Source organism: Chaetura pelagica, unplaced genomic scaffold (assembly GCF_000747805.2).
Source record: "Chaetura pelagica isolate M959 unplaced genomic scaffold, ChaPel_1.0 scaffold123, whole genome shotgun sequence".
Taxonomy (NCBI): domain Eukaryota; kingdom Metazoa; phylum Chordata; class Aves; order Apodiformes; family Apodidae; genus Chaetura; species Chaetura pelagica.
Window position 1 is genome coordinate 9,705,056 of NW_009953295.1, and position 23,452 is coordinate 9,728,507.

At 36.5% G+C, this 23,452-nt stretch overlaps 1 protein-coding gene across 1 annotated transcript in view; it reads right to left on the bottom strand.

The window, feature by feature from the left end:
* The window catches only part of TPP2 (tripeptidyl peptidase II), a 55,374-nt gene that overhangs the window by 15,731 nt on the left and 16,191 nt on the right, over positions 1-23,452 (bottom strand). Inside the window, exons 11-23 of the mRNA XM_009997975.1 lie at positions 22,274-22,422; positions 22,027-22,142; positions 20,282-20,450; positions 18,212-18,369; positions 17,826-17,902; positions 16,815-16,921; positions 15,867-16,021; positions 14,621-14,737; positions 12,927-13,027; positions 10,871-10,967; positions 10,477-10,614; positions 8,401-8,645; positions 8,123-8,201 (exon numbers count right to left, since the gene is read on the bottom strand). Coding sequence (XP_009996277.1) covers positions 8,123-8,201; positions 8,401-8,645; positions 10,477-10,614; positions 10,871-10,967; positions 12,927-13,027; positions 14,621-14,737; positions 15,867-16,021; positions 16,815-16,921; positions 17,826-17,902; positions 18,212-18,369; positions 20,282-20,450; positions 22,027-22,142; positions 22,274-22,422 — 1,708 coding nt within the window. The remainder of the gene's footprint in view (positions 1-8,122; positions 8,202-8,400; positions 8,646-10,476; positions 10,615-10,870; positions 10,968-12,926; positions 13,028-14,620; positions 14,738-15,866; positions 16,022-16,814; positions 16,922-17,825; positions 17,903-18,211; positions 18,370-20,281; positions 20,451-22,026; positions 22,143-22,273; positions 22,423-23,452) is intronic.

Below are 23,452 nucleotides of genomic sequence, written 5' to 3' on the forward strand. Positions count from 1 at the left end.
TTTCAGATTAGCCAGCATTAGATTTCAGTCCTTGCTTCTAAAACTTTAAAATTGCTAGGGGAGGCTGCTTGGTGTGGCTGCTTGGGTTTTGTTTTTGTTTAATATCAAAATTTTAAAAGAAGCCTTTTCCCAAACAGTGGGGTACGTGTCCTATCTTATTTTACATATATAGGGTATTTCACAGAGAAGATCACTTAAGTTTAAATCCTCCGAATACCATTACTCTGTTGCAACACTGTGCCAAATACTGTGTTGCGTGCTCAACTGCTGTGGCAATTTAATTATCCACACGAATTATTCCAAAATACATTTGTGGGGATACGTTTCCCATGCACCAGATCAGTGTTGCGTAATGAAATCTTGCGCATAAGATGGAGTTATTTCAGGTTACTTAGTGAGTAAAAAGGTGACTGTTAGAAACTGCTATGCATAACCTCGAAATAATGGACTTCAGCACTGCACTTCTTAAACTACTGAAGAACATTGATGCAGAACAATTTTATTTAACTGACTGTTCAAAACAGACCAGCAGCTTGCTATGGGTTACCTAAAACAATACTGGTAAGAGAAAGTGACATCAATATTCCCTTAAAACAAATTTTCCAGCTACTTAACATGTAATGGCAGATGAACCACAAAAGTGACATTTACATGAATTTTTTAAAACCTAATTTAGATCACTAATCTATATTAAAGTGTACCTTTCACAGGAGCTATCCTGCACACATGCATTTCAAGTATGAAGTGCATGACAAGGCATTACACCTAAGGAAGACTTCAGCAAGACCTAGGCCAGACAAAACAGATCATGGAGGCAAGCACATGTAGTGGAAGATACAGACATGAGGAGCATGGTATAGGGCTGGCTAAGATAATTAAAACAGTAGAAAACAACAAGGTTCATCAAAGCAAACCAAACATTTTAAGATACTAAAGAAGTTAGTTTAGTACAAAAATCAGAATCAGTAGCTTCCTATGTTTTTAAGAAGTCATCCTCTATTGAGACTAATACTTTCCCAAGAAAGAAACTTGACTTCCTAGAAATACTCTTCTAATATTTGAGGATTTCCTTCTTGAAAGTTAGTTCTCTTTGATCTTATTTGACAACAGATGCTTGGAGATATGCATCTAAAGGGCCTCGCATTCTCAAGCCTTCTCTATATGAGAAGCCTCCTCTATACGAGAAGCCTCTACTACTCCAGTCTAAATTTCAAACCAGGTATAATTAGATTAACAAAATACCACCTACGTGGATGAACACTTAAATTTAAGATACTAATTCTATGTACCTAAATCATCAAAAGTAAAATGTCATCTCCCCATTCTCTCAGGTAGGTAATTTTGGTCTCATGAGATTCAGCAAGCATTACAAGCTATGACCACCAAAAGCAAAACAAAGAGCTTCAGAGACCTAGAAACCCTCCTTTTTCAAAAGAGCTTACAGAAAAAAGAGGCACAGTCTTCTCTAGAGACATCCAACTCAAACTTATTTCATGGCATAAATAAGGTTTAGGTGCTTACATTTAACTAAACTATCACAAGATGATAAGATGGACTGAAGGCTTCTTTCTTTTCTACTCTATCAACACCAACATAATTTATAAAATTTGACCACCCTCTACATACTGGAAGATCCTAGAATGGCACTGTCATTGTCATTACAGAAACATTCAACATTAGAGATCAAGGAGAAGAAAGACAACTCTTCATAATTCAGTATTTTAATCTGTTTTCTTATTCCAATTTCACTCTAACTGTTCCACAGCAACAAAACTGCTATAGTGAACTGGATTGTATATATATACACCTATAAAAATATACAGAACTGCAGACAGAGAAAGGCAGTGAGCAAACTTCTATTGAAAAAAATATTTTAAGGAAACTTTAAAATTAATGTGAAAGGTATCCTTTGTTTATCTCCTAAATAATTAAGCAGTATTAAAAACTTTGGAAGCATATAGGATACGCACTTTAGTCAGTGTACTTCGTGCAGTTTGATAAGCCTCAGTGAGTTTACTTTTAACTAGAACTACAGACTGCACACATAGACAAAGAAAATGCCCTCAAAACAGTCACCTCCTAAAAAAAAAAGCTTAATACACATTTAATTTTGCTTAAAGATTTAAACTTAGATTTTTTGTCTGATGATTCACAATCTGGGACTTTATGTGGAAATTACATATGTACTATTGTTATTTGTTATTTAAAAGCAGTTACAGCAAACTAACCACAGGAAAAAGCTCATCCAAGGGACACACATCAGGTCTCATTTTCCATTTAATAAATGCCAAGCATATCTCCATACACACACAGCTGAATATGCATATGGAATTTGCATCTACACTTTGTGCAACATTGCTTACTTTTATGGCAATACTCTTATTTAATTGAAAATGAATGAAGTTTCTTGAAGTCAGGCTTACACAAAATTAAATCAGATATGTACTTAATCTTATTTCTGAAGGTCTCTTAATGAAACAAGAATAGTGCCTTACTGCTCAAAGGAAGTTATTATTTTACATTTGACTCCACAATCCTATTTATTAGTCTTCTACTAGTACTTAGCGATATCTGCATAATTAATTTCTTGCTTCAAATTAGAGGATAGGATGGCAAAGTAGGGAAAAAGATGTAGAAATTTAGCTAATTGTTACATATTACTGTTCAAAAGCTGCACTGTGTAAAACAACAAACAATTTTTACAGACCAGAAAAAGTCAATTATTTGTTTTTATACTAAATATGTTCAGAACAACACAAGGGGAAAACATAAAATCAGACTGTACCTGCATTATAGAAGTTAGGTTGTGAAAGAAGAATGGCACATAAAACCCTTTTTTTTTTTTTTTTTTCCCCCAGTTATTTAGCATGTGCCTCCTCATTAGAGACTACAAGCACTTCTAAAGGTACCTCAGCTTCCCAAGCCAACAGTAGGGTAACTCTCTGCTTCAGATAAGTTCAGATGAAAAATGTCACTGAATTCTGAACATATCACAGGCTCAGCAGTCAGAGAGAAAGGATTTTTTAATTATTATTATTTTTTAAGTCCAGACACACTTAAGACAGGAACACATTAACTAAACCCACCATCCTAAGGTTTGTTTTGGGCTGTGTTTTGGGTTTGGGATTTTTTTAGGTAATTAAGTTCCCCAGGACAGCTCTTTGAGCAGAAAATTATGTGTTCTGCATACAATTCTGCTGTAGTAAAAAAAGATACCTGCTTATTCTGTGGAAAGAATCCACTGACATTTTTGTTCAGTCCTAACAATCATCTCCTTTGGAAAATTAAGCTGCTACTTCCTGGCACAACCTCAAACTGCTTTCATGCAAAACAGGGAAGCTGTTTTAAGTATGGGCTGGATGAGCAGTCACGTGGATTGAAACCTCCTGAATGGCCAGGCCGAGAGGATGATGATCATCAGTGGCATACTTTTTGGAGGTCAGTAACTATCAGTGTACTCCAGGAATAAATACTGGATCAAACCCTGCTTAACACCTCCATTAATGATCTGGATGATGGGGCAGCGCAGACCTCAGCAAGTTTGCAGGTGATACCAAACTGGGAGGAATGGCTGATACAGCAGAAGCTTGTGCTGCCATCCAAAGGTACCATAACAGATTGCAGAAATGGGCTGTCAGGAACCTCATGAAGAATATTCAACAAGGAGGACTACAGTCTTGCACCTGGAGAATGAACCCACGCACCAGTACACGCTGGAGGCCACCCAGCTGGAAAGCAGCTTGGCAGGAAAGGACCTGAGAATCCTGGTGGACACCAGCTTGAATGTAAGGTAGCAATGTGGCCTTGTGACAAAGAGGGCTAATGGTATCATGGGCTGCATTAGATGTACAAGTAGGTCAAGGGAACTGATCCTTCTCTACTCTGCACTGTTGAGGCCACGCCTCGAGTACTGTGTCAAGTTCTGGGCTTCCAAGTGCAAGAAAGACATGGACATACTGGAGAAAGTTGAGCGAAGTCCACAGAGACCTAGAAGGAAAGCCTGAGAAAGCTAGGACTGTTCAGCCTAGAGAAAGCATTTGGGGGAGTGGAAGGGGAATCCTAATCTGTGTAAATATTGGTAGGGATGGTGGACTCTTTTCAGTTGTGCATGGTGACAGGACAAGAAGCAGTGGCCAAAAACAGAAACACAGGACGTTTCCTCTGGACATCAAGAAGAAACTTTACCCACTGGGGGTGATGGAACACTGCACACAGGTTGCCCGAGGAGGCTGTGTAGTCTCTACCCTTGGAGATATTAAAAAGCTATCTGGGGCATGGTCCTGGGAAACCAGCTCTAGGAGGCCCTGCTCAAGCAGCAGTCCCCTCCAGCTTCAGCCATCTGTGATTCTGTGAAAATAAAAGTACTTTCAAACAACCAGAAATGCCCACCCTGGATTTATGGTAGTGTTCCCTCTCCTCAATTACAACATAGAGTAGTCAGTGGTATCAGAGCAAAAAACACACACACACACAAAAAAAGGGATCTGTACATTAACACTCCTGCACTTTTCTGTGAAAAATATGAACAATCTACACATACCTTTTTTATGACTAGGTCACCAAAAAAAAAATAAATATATATTATATTTTCTGTGCTAGAAAACATCTTAACTGCAGGTAAATTTATGAAAGGACAGGGTAAATATATGACAGGGCAGGGTAAATATTCCAAACTTGTAAATTAGGGAGCCCTCGGAGTTGCATTCTCAGAAACTGTAGTCATTAATGAAGCTGTTACAGATCAGTGCTGTGAAATGCACTGTGTTTTATTTATTTGCTGCTTGTAGCGCTGATGCCTCCCGAATAATAGGTGGGAGTATCAAGAACAAAAGTTTTTATTTTGGCTTGTGTGGGTATACTGCTCACAACACAAATCTCTGTTATAAAAACAAAAGAAAATTAACAGAACATGCAATCTTTTGGATCTGTGTAATAGGTTTTATTAAATAAATTAAAGTACATGTAGAGTTTAACTCCCTTGTTAGAGATTCACTTAATGATGATTTTACACCCTATTGTGTGGAAGCCACACATTCACATGGGACTTTAAATCATCTTTCTAGAAGTGATCTGCACAATTTTCAGATGCAATATGAAAATCAAATTGCAGCAGTTGGCATTAAAATCATTCTTGTAAAGGCTTATCACATTCTCACACAGTTATTACACCAAGACAAAAGTTAGCAGGTTCAGTTGCTCCCAGGCTCACTGTTAACAAGGTAACAGATTATGGCAATAACTTCTGTTATTCATGATTCTCATGCCTTATTTCTAACCAGAATCCTGACTAATTTTCATTAGACATTCCATAACACAGTACTTGGGAAGCAAAATAATGTAAATAGCCTTACAACTTAGGAAGAAAACAAGAAAAAACAACAACCAGCAGCCTTAGAAAGATAACCTCTTCATGTTTTTTTTATAAAGGCTGTTTCAGTCCCTGAGTGCTGGCAGCAATATTGTATTACCTAATGTAAAAATACAAGGAAAGCACAATATTAAACCCTGCTATGTTAAATCACTGACTCCCTAACAGAAGTACCTTATACACGCCCTGAAATTCCTTCTGTAAATTCTACTACTTGCTCCCTCACTGTATAAACCCTAGCCTGTAAGAAGTTGTATTCAATTGGAGTTGAAACATGACTTGAGTCGCGTTTCACAGAATCATAGAACTGTTTTGTTTGGAAAAGACCTTTTTAAATCTAGCCCACTCCCCTCGCCTCCAAGAAACAACTGCTTGCTACAGTATGTTTTTTACGACTCCAAAGAAGCCAGCTCTCAATTCAGTAGACTTGGTATACAGTTAGATATTTAATTCTACATCAAAGTGTTAGGTGCATATTCAGTTCTCAATCTGCAGACAGAATAAAATAGGCAGAAACACTTGCCACAGAAAAACTTGACCACAAACACTGGAGATTCCCAAGTATTTAATAAAAAGAAAAATTACAGACCACTAATTGCCACATGCATTTTTACAGCACTTATTGCAGGAGTACCCAGATGCTCACGTGCCTCTCAGCTTTCTATTACAACAGAGTTTTGCCATTCTACCAGTGGACACAGTTAAGGTGCTGAAGTAAAGAACTTGGGACTAACGAGGCAGATAATTTAAAAACCTATAGTGGTAGACAAATTATTTAAGTCATACGCAAAAAGACTTAAGTATATCTTGTTCAAAAACTAACATTCAGTACCTTTTTAAATTTTCCTTGTCGCTTTGCTGCAGACTGCCCCTGGGAGTTAGAATAACATACTGTAAGAAAACATGCACACACCACACAGGATGGAGACACCTTCTCTGTACAAATAAGGTTATACTTTCAACCTACAGATTTTTAAACTTTTAGAGAATCACATCTATGATCAAACATGCTCTTAAAGCATGCCCTTTCAGGTTTTTAAAATTAATAAAACAATGCATTATTACGTATACAGTCCGTTATTCCTGTAAGACAAGCAAGTGTTGTTAACCACTTAGCTTAAACTAATAAATTACAGAAATTCAGAAAGTGCAGATTTTAGATTTTGACTGCTTAGTGGCATTGTTCTATTTCATAATAAATATACAGAAATTAGGTACATTTCCTTCACAATGCATCTACTTGTTGATCTAGAGACAATGTTGCTACCTAGTCTTCCTTTTTTGTCTCCTGGTACATACTGAGTTTCACTAAAGGCAGCAGAAAGTATCTGATGCTATCTGATACCATGCTTTTTCCAGCGAAATATGACCATAACAGTAATGTTTCAGACTGTGACATGAGACACACCTCAGCTACAATTCCTCTCCATGTAAGCTCTTAAGCTACTCTTCATCACATGAAATTTGACAGGCAATACCTACCTAACCTACCTACCTACATAATTCTTTCTATCCCAGAAATCACTGTGTATTATCACTAAGTCTGGTTTAGAAATTAGATGAGAATTACAACCAATAGTTCAAGGAAGCACAGAATTCAATTTAGGGAAACTATACTACACTACTGCAATGAATTTACCATGGATTTCTTAAAAGTATACTTGTAACCTTGCAGGAATCACAAAGAAGTATAAAACTAAGTATTTTAGTTATTTTAGTTACTGAGCTTTTCCTCATTGATCCATAAATTCTGACAGACATTATCTAACCTGCAGTTACACACAATCTGTCCCAAAAGTAAAACCAAATCTGACAGAATGATCTAAACTGTTCTGCTCAACATAATCTACAGGTATGTGACTACCTACGCACAGAAACTTATTTTCTATGAAAACATACCCTAGGTTTATACATGTTGCTCAGCCACACCTAGTGATATATGGACATAGATGGACTACCTCTTACTACTAATAAGCACCATTTATTCTCAGCTTTGCCATCTATTTAAAAATAGCTAAGGGAAGCCTCTAAATACCTTAGCACCAGACACACAGAAGAGTAATCTGGTTACTATAACCACTGACAGATTCATACAAGTTAGAAAACAGTTTTTCAGGATGTTGCATTATGAGAAATAAAACCCTACATCTTTTTTCTACCATCACATACAGAGATATGACATCATTCTGTTGGAGCATACTGTTGTATTAGTGGTTGACAACATCACTGTGAAGCAGGTAAGAATATCTGCTTATGCATTTAACTCAGCAAAATTCCTACTACTTTGTAACAGTAACATGAAGCTGTTAAGAAAGCACGTATTTTTGCTGAAAATTGTATGCATGCAAGGAAGAGTAGAGCTGTTTCATTAGAGAAACAACATGCACAAAACTATATTCACATCTTTTCCATACAGAAACTTTAGTAAGCCAGGCAATTACACAAAACTGCTTTGAAAGGCTGCCACACCAACAAAAAGCAGTTGCGTCTAGAAATACAAGGATCCAGAGTGGAAGAATTAGAATTCAAAATGTAGAAAATGCAATTAAATTTAAGATTATATGATGACAACAAAAATAAAATGCTTAGAAGTTACTCTGACTTTATAATGAAACAACTGCTTCAAAATGTGTTGTTACTAAACCTAGTGCTCTTTTAAGTACTAAACCCATGAAATACAGCACTTCTTGTCATGCCATTTACTTGCTTCAAAAGTTTCAGAAAAACAAGCGGTCACCAATTTCAAATACTCACAGCTTTCTTTCCAAGTTCTGTTTTAGACAGTGTAAGAGCTCCTGCAAGATAACATCCTGGTCCTGCTCCTTTAGGTATTCTATAAAAATAAAGAACGTACAGTGTTAAAACCAGGTTAATTAGTGTTCCATGGGGACTACAATAAAGACTGCAAACAGTGAAAGAACGACACGAGGAATTGCCAAGCCTACACAGGTAGACACTAAAGCATCACTTTAGTTAGGTGAAGAGGCAGCTGGTTAGATGTAGATGAGAAAAACAGGACTTCAGTAACTTACTTGTCATCAGGCAGAGATGTAACAAAGAATGGCTGACTGTGTTTTGGTGGTAATGTCAAACTGTTGGACTTCTTCTTCCCTAGCAGGGCAAGGCTATGGCTTTCATAAATATCTAAGCTCAAGGTACTAGACAACCTGTGAGAAACAATAAATGGAAGGTCTTTGATGCGATCCAGCTCACTGTTTTGTTCATGACGGATTTGTAACCGAATAGTGTAATCTCCTTTTTCCAGTTTCACAGAATACTGAAAGAAAGAAGGTTTCATAAATGCCAAGATTAAATACTCCATCATTCCCAAAGAAACCCAGAAATAAGAATGTCATGTTCTTCTTGATACTTAAAAGAGTATTAGCCATGTAGAATATGCCAGATTGCCTTAGTTTTGGAATCCTTAAAACTGGGTACTTTCAAGACCGTACAGCAGCCAAAATCTGTTTTGGATTGACTGAAAAAAAATTAAGTTTCAGACCATAAAATAAACTGACATAATTTGTTACCATTCTAACACTTTACTAACTGCTCCAATAATAATCAGAATTCTTGCTATACTTTCAGTTCAAAACCTGTAGCAGATTTGCCTTGATATATTCTCAGTTTATTATGTAACTTTGGGTGCTCTGTGGTTTCCACCACAGGACAGCTACTGTCTCAAGCACTGCACCAGCTTTCACACTGAGGGACCCACCATTCCTGTGAGATTTAAGGCTGCAGACTCTCTTCCCTGAGCTTTCTACATATTCAATTAGGAATGCACAGACAACATCATTTCCACTTACTACATAAGACAACCCAGCCTCCCCCCCCAAAAAACACAAAACAACCCCCACCCCAGATTCTCAAATCCTTAGTTTTGAAAACAGTTTTCCATTTCTTTCAACTTAAATGGGTACCATGTGGATGTTTTGAGCAACAGTATGCCAGGCTTCCTTTCTGCTGCTGCTGCAGCAATAGAAAGGGCAGCTCTAAGGAGAAAGGGGGCAATAATTCAGAACTACTCTGCTCCCAGAACCTCCCCCCCTCTGGGTTAGGGAGTCACGCCTCCTATTGATACTTATTCCTAGATTAAATAATTTTAAATTTCTTTAGAATCATTCTATGATGCACAACACCAGAGATTTGCAGTGTGGTAGTCCACCAGGTGGTGCAAGTAACAGACTACTACTCTGGTGATTTTTAGCTTTTACAGCACCTTAAAAATGCAAGGTAAGCAACAGAAGTTTAAATACTGCAATTTCTGAAATTAATTTATAAGAGTCAAAAGACATGCTTTTAAGTTATCTTTTGTACACTTTCAGAATGGTCAATCTATCAAAACAAACATACATGGATTAAGTTCAACTGGGATTTTGTATTGATAAAAAGCACTTCAAAACCAAAAACACTATGGAAAATTATTCTCTTACTAATTTTTTTTTCTTTTTATCCCTTCCCCCCACACTGCCCCCATGAGCCAGACACAAAAGCCTCTGTCTCAGCAGAAAGATTTCCACCGAGGGTACAGTATCTACAAGTCATGTGCAAAAAAAAATCCCCTTGAAAGACAGCAACAGGAAGTAAACCAGGCTACAGCATTTGTTTGAAGACATCAACAGCACAGAAAACAGCCTTTGTGGACACAAAAGCCTCTAATCTATCAGCAGACAAATCAGACTACAGAAAAAATAACGGCTCCTTTCCACATTAGATAGAAAAGTTCAAGGTATCATCTTAGTAAAAAACCCAAGCATAAAGGCAAAAAGAACTCAAATTTACTGCTTGAGAAGCACCAGTCAAATTCACAAGAAATAACAAGTTAACAGCTTTATGTAGAAATAAACCAAGCCATAACTCTTCCTTCTTCCTTGGAAGAGAAAAATAAATCATAAGATCTAATTCACAGAAGCAAATCTATTTTTTTCAGACAAATGTATCACCACCTGTGATATATCACAGAACCTGTCCTCTTGTGAAGACATAATATTCTTACGCTTATGCATCAGGAAATGTTAGAAGCTAACACCAGGCCTGGCAGATGAAAAAGAATGAAAATGTTTACACCATGCAGAAAACAAGGTAAAATAAATACATTACTCTACCTGGTGTGGATAGGCATCTCCTGAACCCATTTGTCTTTTGTTCTGGTCAAAAATAATCCACAGTTGACTATCAAATTCAGATTCATACAACAATTCACAAAGAAGTGGACAGCTTGGAGTTACTTCTCCACTCTTAGGCTATTAAAAGAAAAGACAAGCCATTTAATACACCTTTGAATAAAAGTACAATCTTTACAAATATATTGAAAAGAATACTTGAACTAAAGCCTATTTCAAGTAGCAGTAGCTCCTAAAGAGAATCAAATCAGAATTTTGACTGTGAGTCTAGTATGTGAATCTAGACAGAAAGCTAGTTCAAGTTAAAATCTAGTTTTAGAAAAAAATGCAGTATTTATTAAACACTTTTAAAGAAGCAATCACCCATCACCCTTACCTGATGGAAGTTATAAGTCAAAATCATCTCATACAGTTGACGATTATTTGGTAAAATATCCCTGGAGCCCAAAGGTTTTATTTTTGCACTCACTGGTCTGCAGTTAAACAACAAAAAACAACATAAGGTACTTTTAAGAAACACGTACCCTCCATCAAAACTTGACTTGTTTAAGCAGAAGCATATTCTGAATTCAGCACACACAATAAGATCTCTTAAAATATTCTAACTATCCAGGCAGCATAAATTTCTCAGTTAAAATTAATATCAGTTCAAAAACAAGGTTTAGTGACATTACATACAGTGCCAAAGAAAGAAATCAACAGAACGTAGAAAGCACATTTAAATGCTCAAAATTAAAGGCCATTAAAAGAAAAAAAGAAAAAAGGGAAAACAGATCAGGTGACTTTACATCTCTAGTACCCAGCAATCAGCACTTTTATTCATAGATTGAAAGAAAATGGCAGAGTAGTTAGAGCACAGGATTAATATTTGATAATTGTTATAGAAGATTGCATCAAAAGACAATCTGTAAGAGACCTTACAGAAATCAGAGTAGTAACACCGAAGAATGTTAACATATATTTAGTGTACGTTATCTTCAATGCAGTGACGACAAACTATTGTTCAGAGCAGCATAAACACTTCAGACTTTAAGCATAAAAGGATATAGACTAAATAATGATGATATAGGAAAACCCAAGCTTTGGGAATAAATAGCAGCAGAATAAGGATGCCCTGGCTTGTTTAAATGTTGTCAGAATGAATGAATGAATGAAATGTAATTATATGATTAAAGTTTTTCTGAGAGATCCTGTCAGCTCTTTCATTGCCAAGAGCACAGAGTAGTCACCCAGTAAAATATCTGTGATGGGTGAGATCCCAGGTCCATTTAACCCAGGTTTCCTAGTCTGACAGACACCAGATAAGACTGCTGACAGAAGACTTAAGAACAGAGTGATACCACACACTGCATGTCTCCCTATTACTCACTCTGCCTTCAAGCATTTGAAACTCAAATGAGAAGCTACTCAGTACTTTTTTCCCCCCTGTGTTATGACTCATTACTTCATTCAACAGACATTATTCATGCCTTAATTTAAATAAATAAATATATTTCATCAGTTTACTTAAACACCGTTCTTTACTGTAAGACAAGTGCCTCAAATATCACAAGAACCTAAGACCATCTCCACTTCACAAAGCAAAAATGAGGCAAAGATATATTAGGGGATTGTTTTATTTCCTCACTTAATGCATACTGAATTGGGTATTTCTGAAGCTAACACTAGGTGAAATGTTCATTAAACTCCTAGTGAGCTCAATTCCAGTTAAAGGAATCCAAAAGCCGCAGACAAAGCTCAAGGTCTCCACTGAGAGGCCCAAATAATGGAAAACTTTGGATTACTGACCACTGTGAAATTGTCTGGCCTAAGTCTTAAAAGTACTGCTTAAACTAGACAGCATTTATTTTTCCTCCTGAAGTGACCAACTTTAGCAATTGCTGCACTGCTCAGGAATTTTCCAACCAGCCTTTTCCTCCAAATCAGCGTGTGTCAAACTGGCAACAATACAAACACAACTTTTCACATATAATTCTGCACCAGATCCTTCAAAAACACAATCAATCAAGCAAGAGAAGACAGTATTCCCAGGTTAAAATTGGGCAGGGTTTGTAGAAGCTGCTTAAAAAAACCTAAATAACAAAGAGTAGCACCAAATAACTCTACGATTTGTTTCTTTAGATATTAAGGTGACTTTTACCTCTGTCTCCTTTGGAAGAAATGGACTATTTTGGTAAATGGTTGTTGCTTTTTATTAATTAGCTTAAGGAAAATAATTTGTATGGAAAAAGTCACCATAATTCTCATTTTTTGTCAAAGGTAAAAGAAAACAAAAAAAGAGAACACTAAGAAATTGTATTAATCGATGCTTTCAAACCTACTTAAAATTTGAGAAGAATATTATTGTTATCCTAAATTTCACTGTTGTTACTGTTTTAATTAATTAAAAATAGTTTTCCCACTTTCCCAATACAGTCCCCCAGAAACTCTACCTGAGTGTTTGAACCCAGCTTTTCAGATTTATGCATGGAGCAATATCTTCATACTTCAACAGCGAGTGAACATCAAATCTCACGATGCCTTCTGAAGCATGCTAAAGAAAAAGCATATAAGAATTATGCTTCTGTGGACCCTATCATACCAGATGTGGACCATTTGATACATCCCACAAAAATGAAGTGGAAGCTGTACTTATCTATACTATAAGTAGTAATACTGCGTGAGTTTAAAGTGTCACAAGCTTAACTCTATGAATAACAGCAGATATACTGAGACTTGCAAAATTAGCAACTGGAGCTAAAGTCATATTTATATTCCTCCTTTCCCAACAATTGAAGTACTTTGTACAGAACTGTACAAGTCACACTTCGGGCAGGGCTGGGCTCTGTTCATGCATTTGTGACAACTTCCTTTGTATGTGTAATTCAATAAATACGAGCATTATTAATGTAGAATCTTAGAACAAATACTTTATGGTGTGTCTCCTTAGGATTATTATTACAGAATAGTTTAACTTTCTGAAAAAAACAATTGCCCATCACTAGCCTGTGCATGTGGTAAAATAATTTTAAAACTTTTTTTCTAGCAGTATCCCATGACAAAACCATCAGTATTTAAGCACTGTTAAAATGTATGTTATGAAAGTTAGAGGTGCTCAAGAATGAAGGGCAAAACTCCTGGTATTCTCTCCCTTTTATGTCTCCATTATTCAGTTTACCTAACCCTGCTGGGGTGAGGGGAGATGCTATGCACACCACTACCACCACCAGCTATGTTTTCGTGCTCTACTGGTATCTTAGCACAATGCACTGACTCTTTCTACTCCCCCTGGTTTACTCAGCTCTTATAGCCTGCATACATCCAAATTCATCTGTGGGACAACTATAATTTGCTCTGGCCCTTAGCTTAAAAAAAAATAATTAAAAATGGGAGGAACTAGGATAAATGAGCATGCTGCTGCTTCATGTTGGTATTGTCATCTCAGCTCTCAAATAGAGCCCCCTCCCAAGGAAAGCAAAGTCAAGCGAAGCCAGGTTGCACAAGTCAGCAAAGAGCACAGGAGCAAGACAAATACTGTAAATATTATATTACTGGTTTTAGTAATTTTTTCAATACTTCAGTACCAAAGAGCCTTAGGAAACATAACACTGCCCATTCACTGTAACTTCAAGTACCCTAAGCAATTAATCTCAAATCACTAGGCACATCTCCATGAAACACTGAACAGAAAACAGATATTAATGACATTTTATTCCAAAAATGGGATTTGGAGCATCGTCTTGTAGCAAGGGCAGTCTAGATATTCAAGTTCAAGAACTGTGGTCCCAGCAATATTTATTCACATAAACACTTCCTAGTAAAGTATTAATACAATTTCAGCCTTTTAGTATGCCCTTGCTGTTGGTGTTTGGTTTTGATTTTTTTTGTTTGTTTTGGGGTTTAGGTTTTTTTTTTCCCCTCTACTGGTTTATAATAGAAAGACACAGAAAAATTAATTTAAATGGTAATGGGCATTTCTGTCGGACTAAACTACTTACCAATTTTTAAGATAAAACATGAATATTTCACATATATGTATATAACGCTTTTAGTCTTTCTCAATACAGGCAAGAATGAAGAAAAGCTTTTTTAATTCTGAGATACCACAGGACAGAATAATTCAAGATAAACACTCTAGAAAACTTACCATGTTTAGCTGAGGAGTAGCACAAAGCACACCATGGAAAGAAATGGTGTAATTAATGCTAACATCGCTAAGGCTTGCCCACCACCGGGCAACACAAAATTCAATGGTTTTTCCAGCCTGGATAACAAAAGCACAAAGTTACACAGAAGGTCCCACTTCCCTCTTCTATTGAGCCCAGCCTTACTAATCCCCAGTCAAAAAAAACTGGAGTATAGCTCAAAATAGACCCTGTTATGTACAGTTAATCCAACTGTACAGGTTTCTACAGTACCAAATAAGATACTATATACTTAGTCCAGCAAATAAGACAGTTTAAAATAGGGAAAAAAAAAAAAGACTGCCAGGGGTATACCCTACAGAAAAAAGCTTTTAAATGTTACATCTTCCTTTTGCAATTCTTCAAACTCGGCAGACAAGATAGTTCATAGATGAATTTTATACGTGCACCGTAAAAAAAATGTATCAGAAAAAGAGAACCCACACTGTCTAAATATGATGACAATAACCTTGTGAAGTTTGGGAGTTTTTCTGGTTGTTTGGTTGTGGGGTTTTTATTTTGGTTTCATTTGTTTGTTTATTAAACTAACATGATGAAAATCACAAAGTGTCAGTGGGACAAAATTAGCTTAGGGTTCCCCCCACCTGATATTGTCACAGAAGGTAAGACTGAATAGCACAGAAATCATAACCACTCTCAGGCTTTAGGGCTATATAACTAGATTTAGCAAGGCAGGGGATCAACTTGAAAAGTGGACTCCAGTATCTACACCCCTGAACTGTTAGCTTACTCCTGGTTCTGTTTTGGACTCTTGATCTAGCATTATCCAAGCTAAGCCTGCTGTATTTAAGTAATATAAATCAGTCAGTATCACATGGCTTCAACATCATGGAGGTGTCCCAGATTACCACATAAACCACCAAGTCTACATTTATTAACAAGTCACAGCCCCTGTTTGATTGGGAAACTAGTTTGTATAAACAAGAACCAATAAAAGGAGGAGATTAACACATATTATATGGGTAAGATAATTAAGAAATAATGCTACTAATAGTAATAATTAAGAAATACTTGCAAGCTATTAGAGGCTTTTTCAAAGCTGAAAACCAGATGTATTCACTAATTTAACAAATGTGTGATTTTTTGTGTTGGAAGATTTTCTTTGGACCAAATCCAGAAAGAGTTATGTTATACTGCACTGATACGTTACTTCCTCTCTTTACCCCCCGCCACTCTAAGGTAACTTACTAAGACAGGAAATGCTTCTGTCACTGATCCTTTTTCTGGTAAGGATGAAAATTTGTAGAACTCATGACTTCTATATGCTTTTTGTTTCACTAGCTGAACAGCATGAAGCACAAACTTAGCAGTCACATCAGCTGAACATGAACACACTGTCACCTCTAGATTAAAGAAAAAAATTAAGTTTAGTTTCAAGAGCCAAGAATTTTAGAAGGAAAGCAGAGAGTCACCAGAAAAAGCCTAGTTTCACAAGTAATTTGTAATTTAAGAAGTTATGCAGTACCCCAAGTGGCTCCATAACTGAATAATGCTTACATATCAGTTACTTACAAAAACTATCAGATTAAGGAAAAACTAGCTAAGTTCAGAGAGCAGTTAAACAAAACATGACTCAATTAAATGGTGAAAATTAATCAGATAGTACAGACTTATAATCTGTACAGGAAAGACAGCTGCTGAATTTCAAATTAAGTGTTTTATCACTACCTTCAGTCTGAATGGAAGATTCTTGAAAGGATTATTATTTAGTAATCTCACAAAGACAAGAAAAACAACCCTTTTCTTCATCCTTGCAGAATTATGAGCTACTTGCCCATTATGAAAATCACGTGTTTGCTCAGTTAAGACATCTGTCAACACTCCATCCATACACCTTAAAAAGTAGGCAAACCTCAGACAGTAGTACTTAGTACATGGGGTATTCCTGCAGTTATGTGCAAGCACTTCAGATTGTATCTGTTGGTTTCTAAAAGATTAAGAGTCAGGATTCTACTATATCAGAAACCATGAGAACTCAAAAATCAACCCTCTAAGAGCTTAGGATCAAATATTTTATCTGTCCATGCAACAAATCATTCAGGTCTTAATCAGGCAGAACTCAAAATTATTTCAAAACAGTTTGCCAAGTCTGACAGATGCAATTGTTCTATTTATTTAATGTGCTTCTTTTCTTACCAGCCCATGTAGCTCCCTGTGGAACATCGATGAAGTGTCTTCGGATTTGGCCAGGTTTAAAATGAACATCTGTGTATGTCAGATCATAGCTTGATGATTCATCTACTCTGTATGTCAAAAAGAAAATACTAATAGTAAACAAACTGTGAAGCCTTTTAAAAACTATTTTAGAATGTAAAAATACCCTCAAAAGAAAGTATATTCATACAAAACCCATACTAGTACAGGATCAGACAATACAATGTGTCTAAAAGATTATAAACATTGCCTCCAGGACATAATGTAAAAAACCCCTCCTAACCTCCCTGAAGCTACTGTGCTTAAAGTAAGCACAGTATCAAAGAATCAAAACATCAAAGAATCCTAGTTTTCAGTGGCTTTTCCTGGCTGAGTGACTGTCCACTAAAGTGAGCTAATGTAGGTAAGAAACAATAATTCTATAATGGAGTTAGAGAAATGGCACATTTTTTTTTCTCAGGCTGACTATCCTCAGAATAGGTTTAATAAGATGTTGTCCTTCCTTATCCACATAACTGAAGTCTATGTTTAAGCCAATTACAGGCACTACACTAACTCTAAATTTGCTGTATTACTTTCACAAGGGAAACTTATGCAAATGTTCACTTGCCAAATAAGGATCTCTATCTTCATATACTCTAGTCTACCAGTTAGATATGAAAAACACTCCAATTGACCTACACCTATGAGTATATTGATTGATACTTTAGTCAACATGCTAGAATCCATCTGTATTCTGATGGACCAGGATGCTGCTGACACTGTGACCAAGCCCACCAGAACACACTGCCTTGAGCTGCCAGGACCAAAAGTACAAAAAAGGCACTGTGGTGTAAGTCTGCTGTGAGAATCTTTTCAGACCTCTGCTCCCATAACAATGTTAGTAGTTAGTTCAAGGGCACCCAGAGAAAGAAGGTGGTGAAATAAATCGCAAGTAAAGTGGATACAGAAAACTAAACTTATAGAATGCAGATAAAGCCTGGATTTACTGACCTTGTTGGTATAACAACAGTTATTGGAACTCTGAACAGAGGGCCTGCATTAGGCATTGCTGTATCATATCCACACACCTAAGAAAATAAAATACAGTTACTTAAAACTTCAAAAATTAATTGTTATTGGCTTATACTTCCTATATGCTTTTATTTTTTGAACACAGATACTCAAAGTCCCATTGGCATGTACTAAAACATTGTACAGAGTAACTATTGCTGAACCCTGGATTCAGCCCATAAAGTGGAACGGAGGGTGGCAGTATTTCATGGTCTGTACAGCACAAAACATTTATTTCCTTAAAAATTACTTTTATAGAAGTTGATACAGACCACATGAAAAGGAAAGAGCACATAATCTTGCTTAGAACACAGGTACTTCAATACCTCTGTATAATGAAGTCCTTCTCTCAGGCCACGTGGATCCACACGAATATTTATGTGTCGACACTGGTTCATAAGCTCTAAATGACTAGGACACTGGACCCATGATGCATTTGAAGTTAAAGCTAAATGAAGCTGGAGAGATATTCTTTCAGTGTTTTCTGTCAAGAAACAAATTTAAAAATAATTAAGTAACACAAACACGTGCTCATATTCTACTATAACAATATTTGCCATTAAAATGCATATATCACTAATACATAATAGGGACCAATTCCTTAGGGCCCCTGTATGTCAGATTCTCCACAAAGCAGTGTTCTATATTATTTCTATAACTTAAGAAAAACAAAATAGGAGCGGTATTCAGTAAAAGAAAGGTTGTCCTCAAGTATAAAATCTTCCCCCTTGAAACAGTCAAACCTGACTAAGCCAAAGGTAGGATAGTAAGCAACACTTTAGTTGCCCACAACATAGTCTGTAAGAAGGTACACAGTCTTCCTTAATGCAGACTAATACAATTTAAAATAATTGCAATGATCCTGAAGGTTAAAATGCTTATGAGCTAATGCTAATTTCCCAATTACATTATAGAGGAACCTAAGCAAGAGGTAAAATCTATTAAAAATTACTATGATAATCTACTCTGACTTTGCAAGCAGTGCAGTTAGTTGATTTTGCAAATTAGCTTCAAAGTAAAAAAAAGCCATGGCTTAAAGAACACCTTCTAAAAGACATTCAAGCCCAGTTGAAAAGTTTTAGTGGTTAAAAAACAGATTTCTCTGGCTCTAACGATGACACTTTGAAAAAAAAAATTCCATATTTCCTAGTTCTAATTAACCTTAGCTTAATTTTCAGACACTTCATTGCAGCTTTGTTAAGTAGAGAAAAGAGCACTCTGTTATCAAATGTAATTCCCTCAGGTACATGAGAAGCAATAAAAGCTCAAAGAGAACTTCAAAAGACAGACTGAGCAGACCAGCCTCTGTCAGCCTCTTACTGAAGTTTCTCAAACTCAGACTTGTTGAAGACATCAGACACAGCATGGAAATAACAATCAGACAGGTACTAGGGAAACAACATCATGCTACAAGCCACTCATGCATTGGAAACGTCAGACTGCCTGCTTCTGCGGAAGAGTCTATTGCACAATTATTTTATTTCTCTGTGTTACATAGTAAATTCAAAAAGCACCGGTTGCAATGTAACCTGTCAAAGGACTAAGTTAGTCTGAGTCAGTAACGTGTCCCGACTCATATCTTTTCCTCTCGTAAATAAACTCACCCCTTTGTGACATGCCAACCTTGAGGATCACTGGTTTTAGGAAAGGAATGAATCTCAGTAACAAGCTCTCACATGGATAACTTTTTAAAATATAATGTAATTCAGTCTCTCAGTGAGTTCAAAATGTTATTAAATAAAGCAAGGCTAAATGGTTTATGGAGAAATGCTGCCAAACCTTGTTTTGATTTGCGGAAGTTACTTCTACCCTGTTAGTAACTAAAATCTGTATCAATTTCTTTATTACTTTTAGATATATTTATGTTTCTCTGTTATTTGCTACTGAATCCAAGTCTAGTTTGCTTCACTAAGATTCTTCTCAGGTTGTAGAAACTTAAAGTCCAAAGCTAGAATTTATAGTCTTTCAATAACTGGTAAGTTATTTAACTGGATAAGTTCTTTCATGTTTAGAATGGAAATTATTCTTTATCAAGAGTTACCTACAACAAAAACCCTGAAGTTCTACAATTTCACAAAACCTTAGGGATATTTGATATTTTTTCTCAATTTTTCCCTGGCTCCATAACTTTGCTTTTAAGTTCTTCAGAACAAAAGAGAGATCCTTTTTTCTCTGAGAGCAACCATGAAGCAACAGACTTCTCCCAAACATGAAAGTGCTACAATTATAAGTCTGATGTTAGAATGGAAAAAGTTGTTTATCTGCATGCCTTCATATACTATGAAATGTAACTTGCACTTACTCGTTTTATGGTAAAGATTCCTATCCCTCATTATCACAGCCTTTTGTTAAAGATTACATTTTATTCCCCTGCCCCATAAAAAGCTCTTTCCTACCTGTATTCTCAGGAAAGATAGGTTCTATGCCAACCCCATGATCAGAAGGTGCAGCTATCTGGGCAGGATCTCTGAGGTAGATTCCACGGTTGCTTCCGACAGTAACCGTAAAGCCTATGTTACTTGTGAATGATGAATTCTGAATGAGGTAGTCATAGGCTTTGTCAACCTATTAGAAAGAACATGTTGTAAGTTAAACATTTTCAATTAGTAGAAATTGATGCAAATTATCTTCAATATGAAGGATTCAGAAAGTACAACAGCAGCGAATAACTCACGTGCCACCTGGGCCACACTGTTTGAGCCTTATGCAATACTATGTATAGAAAATGAGGCAGTATTTTCAGTCTGCAACAGCCACACAGAGCACAGTAAGTCAAGAACAGTAAAACAAAGGAAAACAAAAGACAAATCTCCTTTGCTATAAATCCCCAAGAGCTGTGTAACAAAAGTTTTCAGAGGTGACACTAAACACAGAGGACTTCAAAGGCCCAGACCTACTATACTCATTTAGGTACTTTTTTGCATATATGAGGCAACATCAGTTAAGCATTTAAAGATTTTACAGAAGAAGTTGAGAAGGTCAAAAGAGACAAGCAATATGGGATGCCCATAAAAATGTATATATTGATATGAAATAAGAGAATCAGGTCATGAAATCCACCCCTGGACTTAAGTAAATGAGCTGTCACAGGAAACTCATAAGTTCCCCTTTTTTTAAAATAGACAACCTTCTATCTTACTTTCTATTCTACACACTCTGAAACTTTTACATTCTCTATTTCACAGTGAGCCACCTTCAGTGGAGATTATGGCACTCTCCTTTGAGACAAGTAGACATATAGCAGCCTCAGTCTCCCAGATCAGTTTTAACACATGCTTTAATCACAAACTACTACATCGTAAGATATGACTGGTGCCTTTCGTTCTTCTGTTACAGTGATTTTTTTATATGGCTACCACTTATTGTTGCCTTCTGTATCAAACTCAAGTGTTGCAGCACTGCTCAGCAGACATTACCTACTAGGTTCTAGCACCTCCAGGACATGAGTTTAGGGCTAAGTCTTAAATGTCTAGCATATTTAGGTATGAGAGCAAAATCTTTGTACCTCTTATTTGGCTAGGATGGGAATGACTGCAGGTAAAAACCAGCAGCAGCTATTTAGGAACCTCAGCTTATGCACAGGGAGATTGTCATTCAATATGTCTTTGTCACAGAAAGATTCACTTCAGATTTCCAAGCTACTTAGAATACACTGAACACTCAGACTTCTCAGTGCAGGCCCAGAAAAAAGTCAACACACAACTGCAGCTGTACTGCTTTATGAACCAGTATGGGTATTTTCACTGGCCAGAACTTACAGTTCCAGCTTTTGTTTTCACAGAACAATGTGTCTCTCTGACAACAACATAAAAACACTTTTGGACATTAGGACAGAATTTAGGCATCCAAATCTACATGTGGGTGATAAAAACCCACATCCCACTTTTATGTCCAAATATATTTTTGATTAGTCTAAGAATGTGCTTAGTTAACAAATTTATCTACAGTAACTGCATGCTGAAACTGAAAGAACTGTCTCATTCCTCCTTCCTCCCACTACATTCCCTTATTCCTCAATCAGATCCGAGACTCAAGCAGCATGCGAGCAAACTGAGTGAGCTCATCTAGAAAGCTGCTCTTTTTTTGTAGGTTAGTTTTCCATTGGAAGTTATTTATACTGTTGTTTTTTGCTAGCAAGTACCTGAATAATACCATGTCCTTGTGCAAATACTTCTATGTTTTCAGCTTTCACTGCAGTATTTTCTAAAGCTCTTCTGACAGAATGAACAGTGTAATGAACACCATTAGCTTTGAGTCCTGAAATCAAAAACAAGGTTTAGTATTAGATATAACAAAAATAATCAAAGCTACAGCATGTTTTTTTAGAAGAAAAAAGTATTTTATCTCTTTTAGACCAAGCATTTCTATTTACGATTGTAGCACATTACCTGACAATACTAATGCAATGCCTCCACATGCATTGGGAGAAGACATGGATGTGCCATTCATGAGTTGGGTTCCTCGCAGAGTCCAGTTTGGAACAGAAGCAATAGCACCTCCTGGAGCACTGATACTTACTCCAAGGGCTCCATCAGTGCTAAAAAAAACCAAACACTTTTTTTTTTCTGCACACTTTATCTTGAAGTCATCCATGCACTTAAAAAAATAATTTTAACTTTAGGGAACATTCATATGTATACTACTTCACTAAGTCCATTAACACATTAAACCAAAGAAAAAGCATGCAACTAAGTAGCAATTTAAAATGTCACATTAATAATCAGTTATGTCTGTTTTACAGTGAACATTTTCTAAACTTTCACTCCTTCAACAGTCTTCACTAGGCTTCAGTTTAGTCAGCAAAATATCTTCTGGCATTTAAATAAGAAAATGCACACAAATAGATCTATTAAATGCTTCAATACATAAACTAGTATTCTATGTAGCCCACAGCTGTTATTTTTCAAAGAAAAATAGTAAAAGGGAGAGGAACATTAGAAAAGATCCAAAATCTATATCTCTAATTTTGCACCTTGCCACTTCACTACCTGGTCAAATTTTGAATTACAATACAGACTCTGACACAAGGAAAACAAGTGGAGAAGAGAAAAAAAAAAAAAAAAAGGAATATCAAGAGGTGGATCAGGATCAGCTAGGCCTAAGCCACCTTTCTCTCTTGCCCAAGTGTATTTAAGAATGGAGCAAGTTCCTATGGCAGAGTTAAAGCAGCATCTAGTTTTCAACTGCATGAGCCAGATATATGCTATCTTCCTTGCTCTGGATAGACAAAAAATGCACCATTTGAACAAGCACCACACTGTGCCTGAGTTCTGTGGAGAAGCAAGGTAATTTTCACGGTAATTATATCTCACGCTAACAGCTTTGTAAGTCTGAAATACGCCTCAAATCACAGTACTCTCAGTATAATACCGCAATGTAACATTCAGACATATTTTACTACAGACCTATATAAAGAATAGGTTCTGTATCATGACATTCATGGCCAACAGCGACTACCACATCTGCCTGAAATCCTCTACTGCTTACACGGACAAAATGACCCCAGCCCCAAGCCTGCTCTAGCAAAGCTTTAGGAACTCTGTCACTTGCATGTTGTACCCTACACG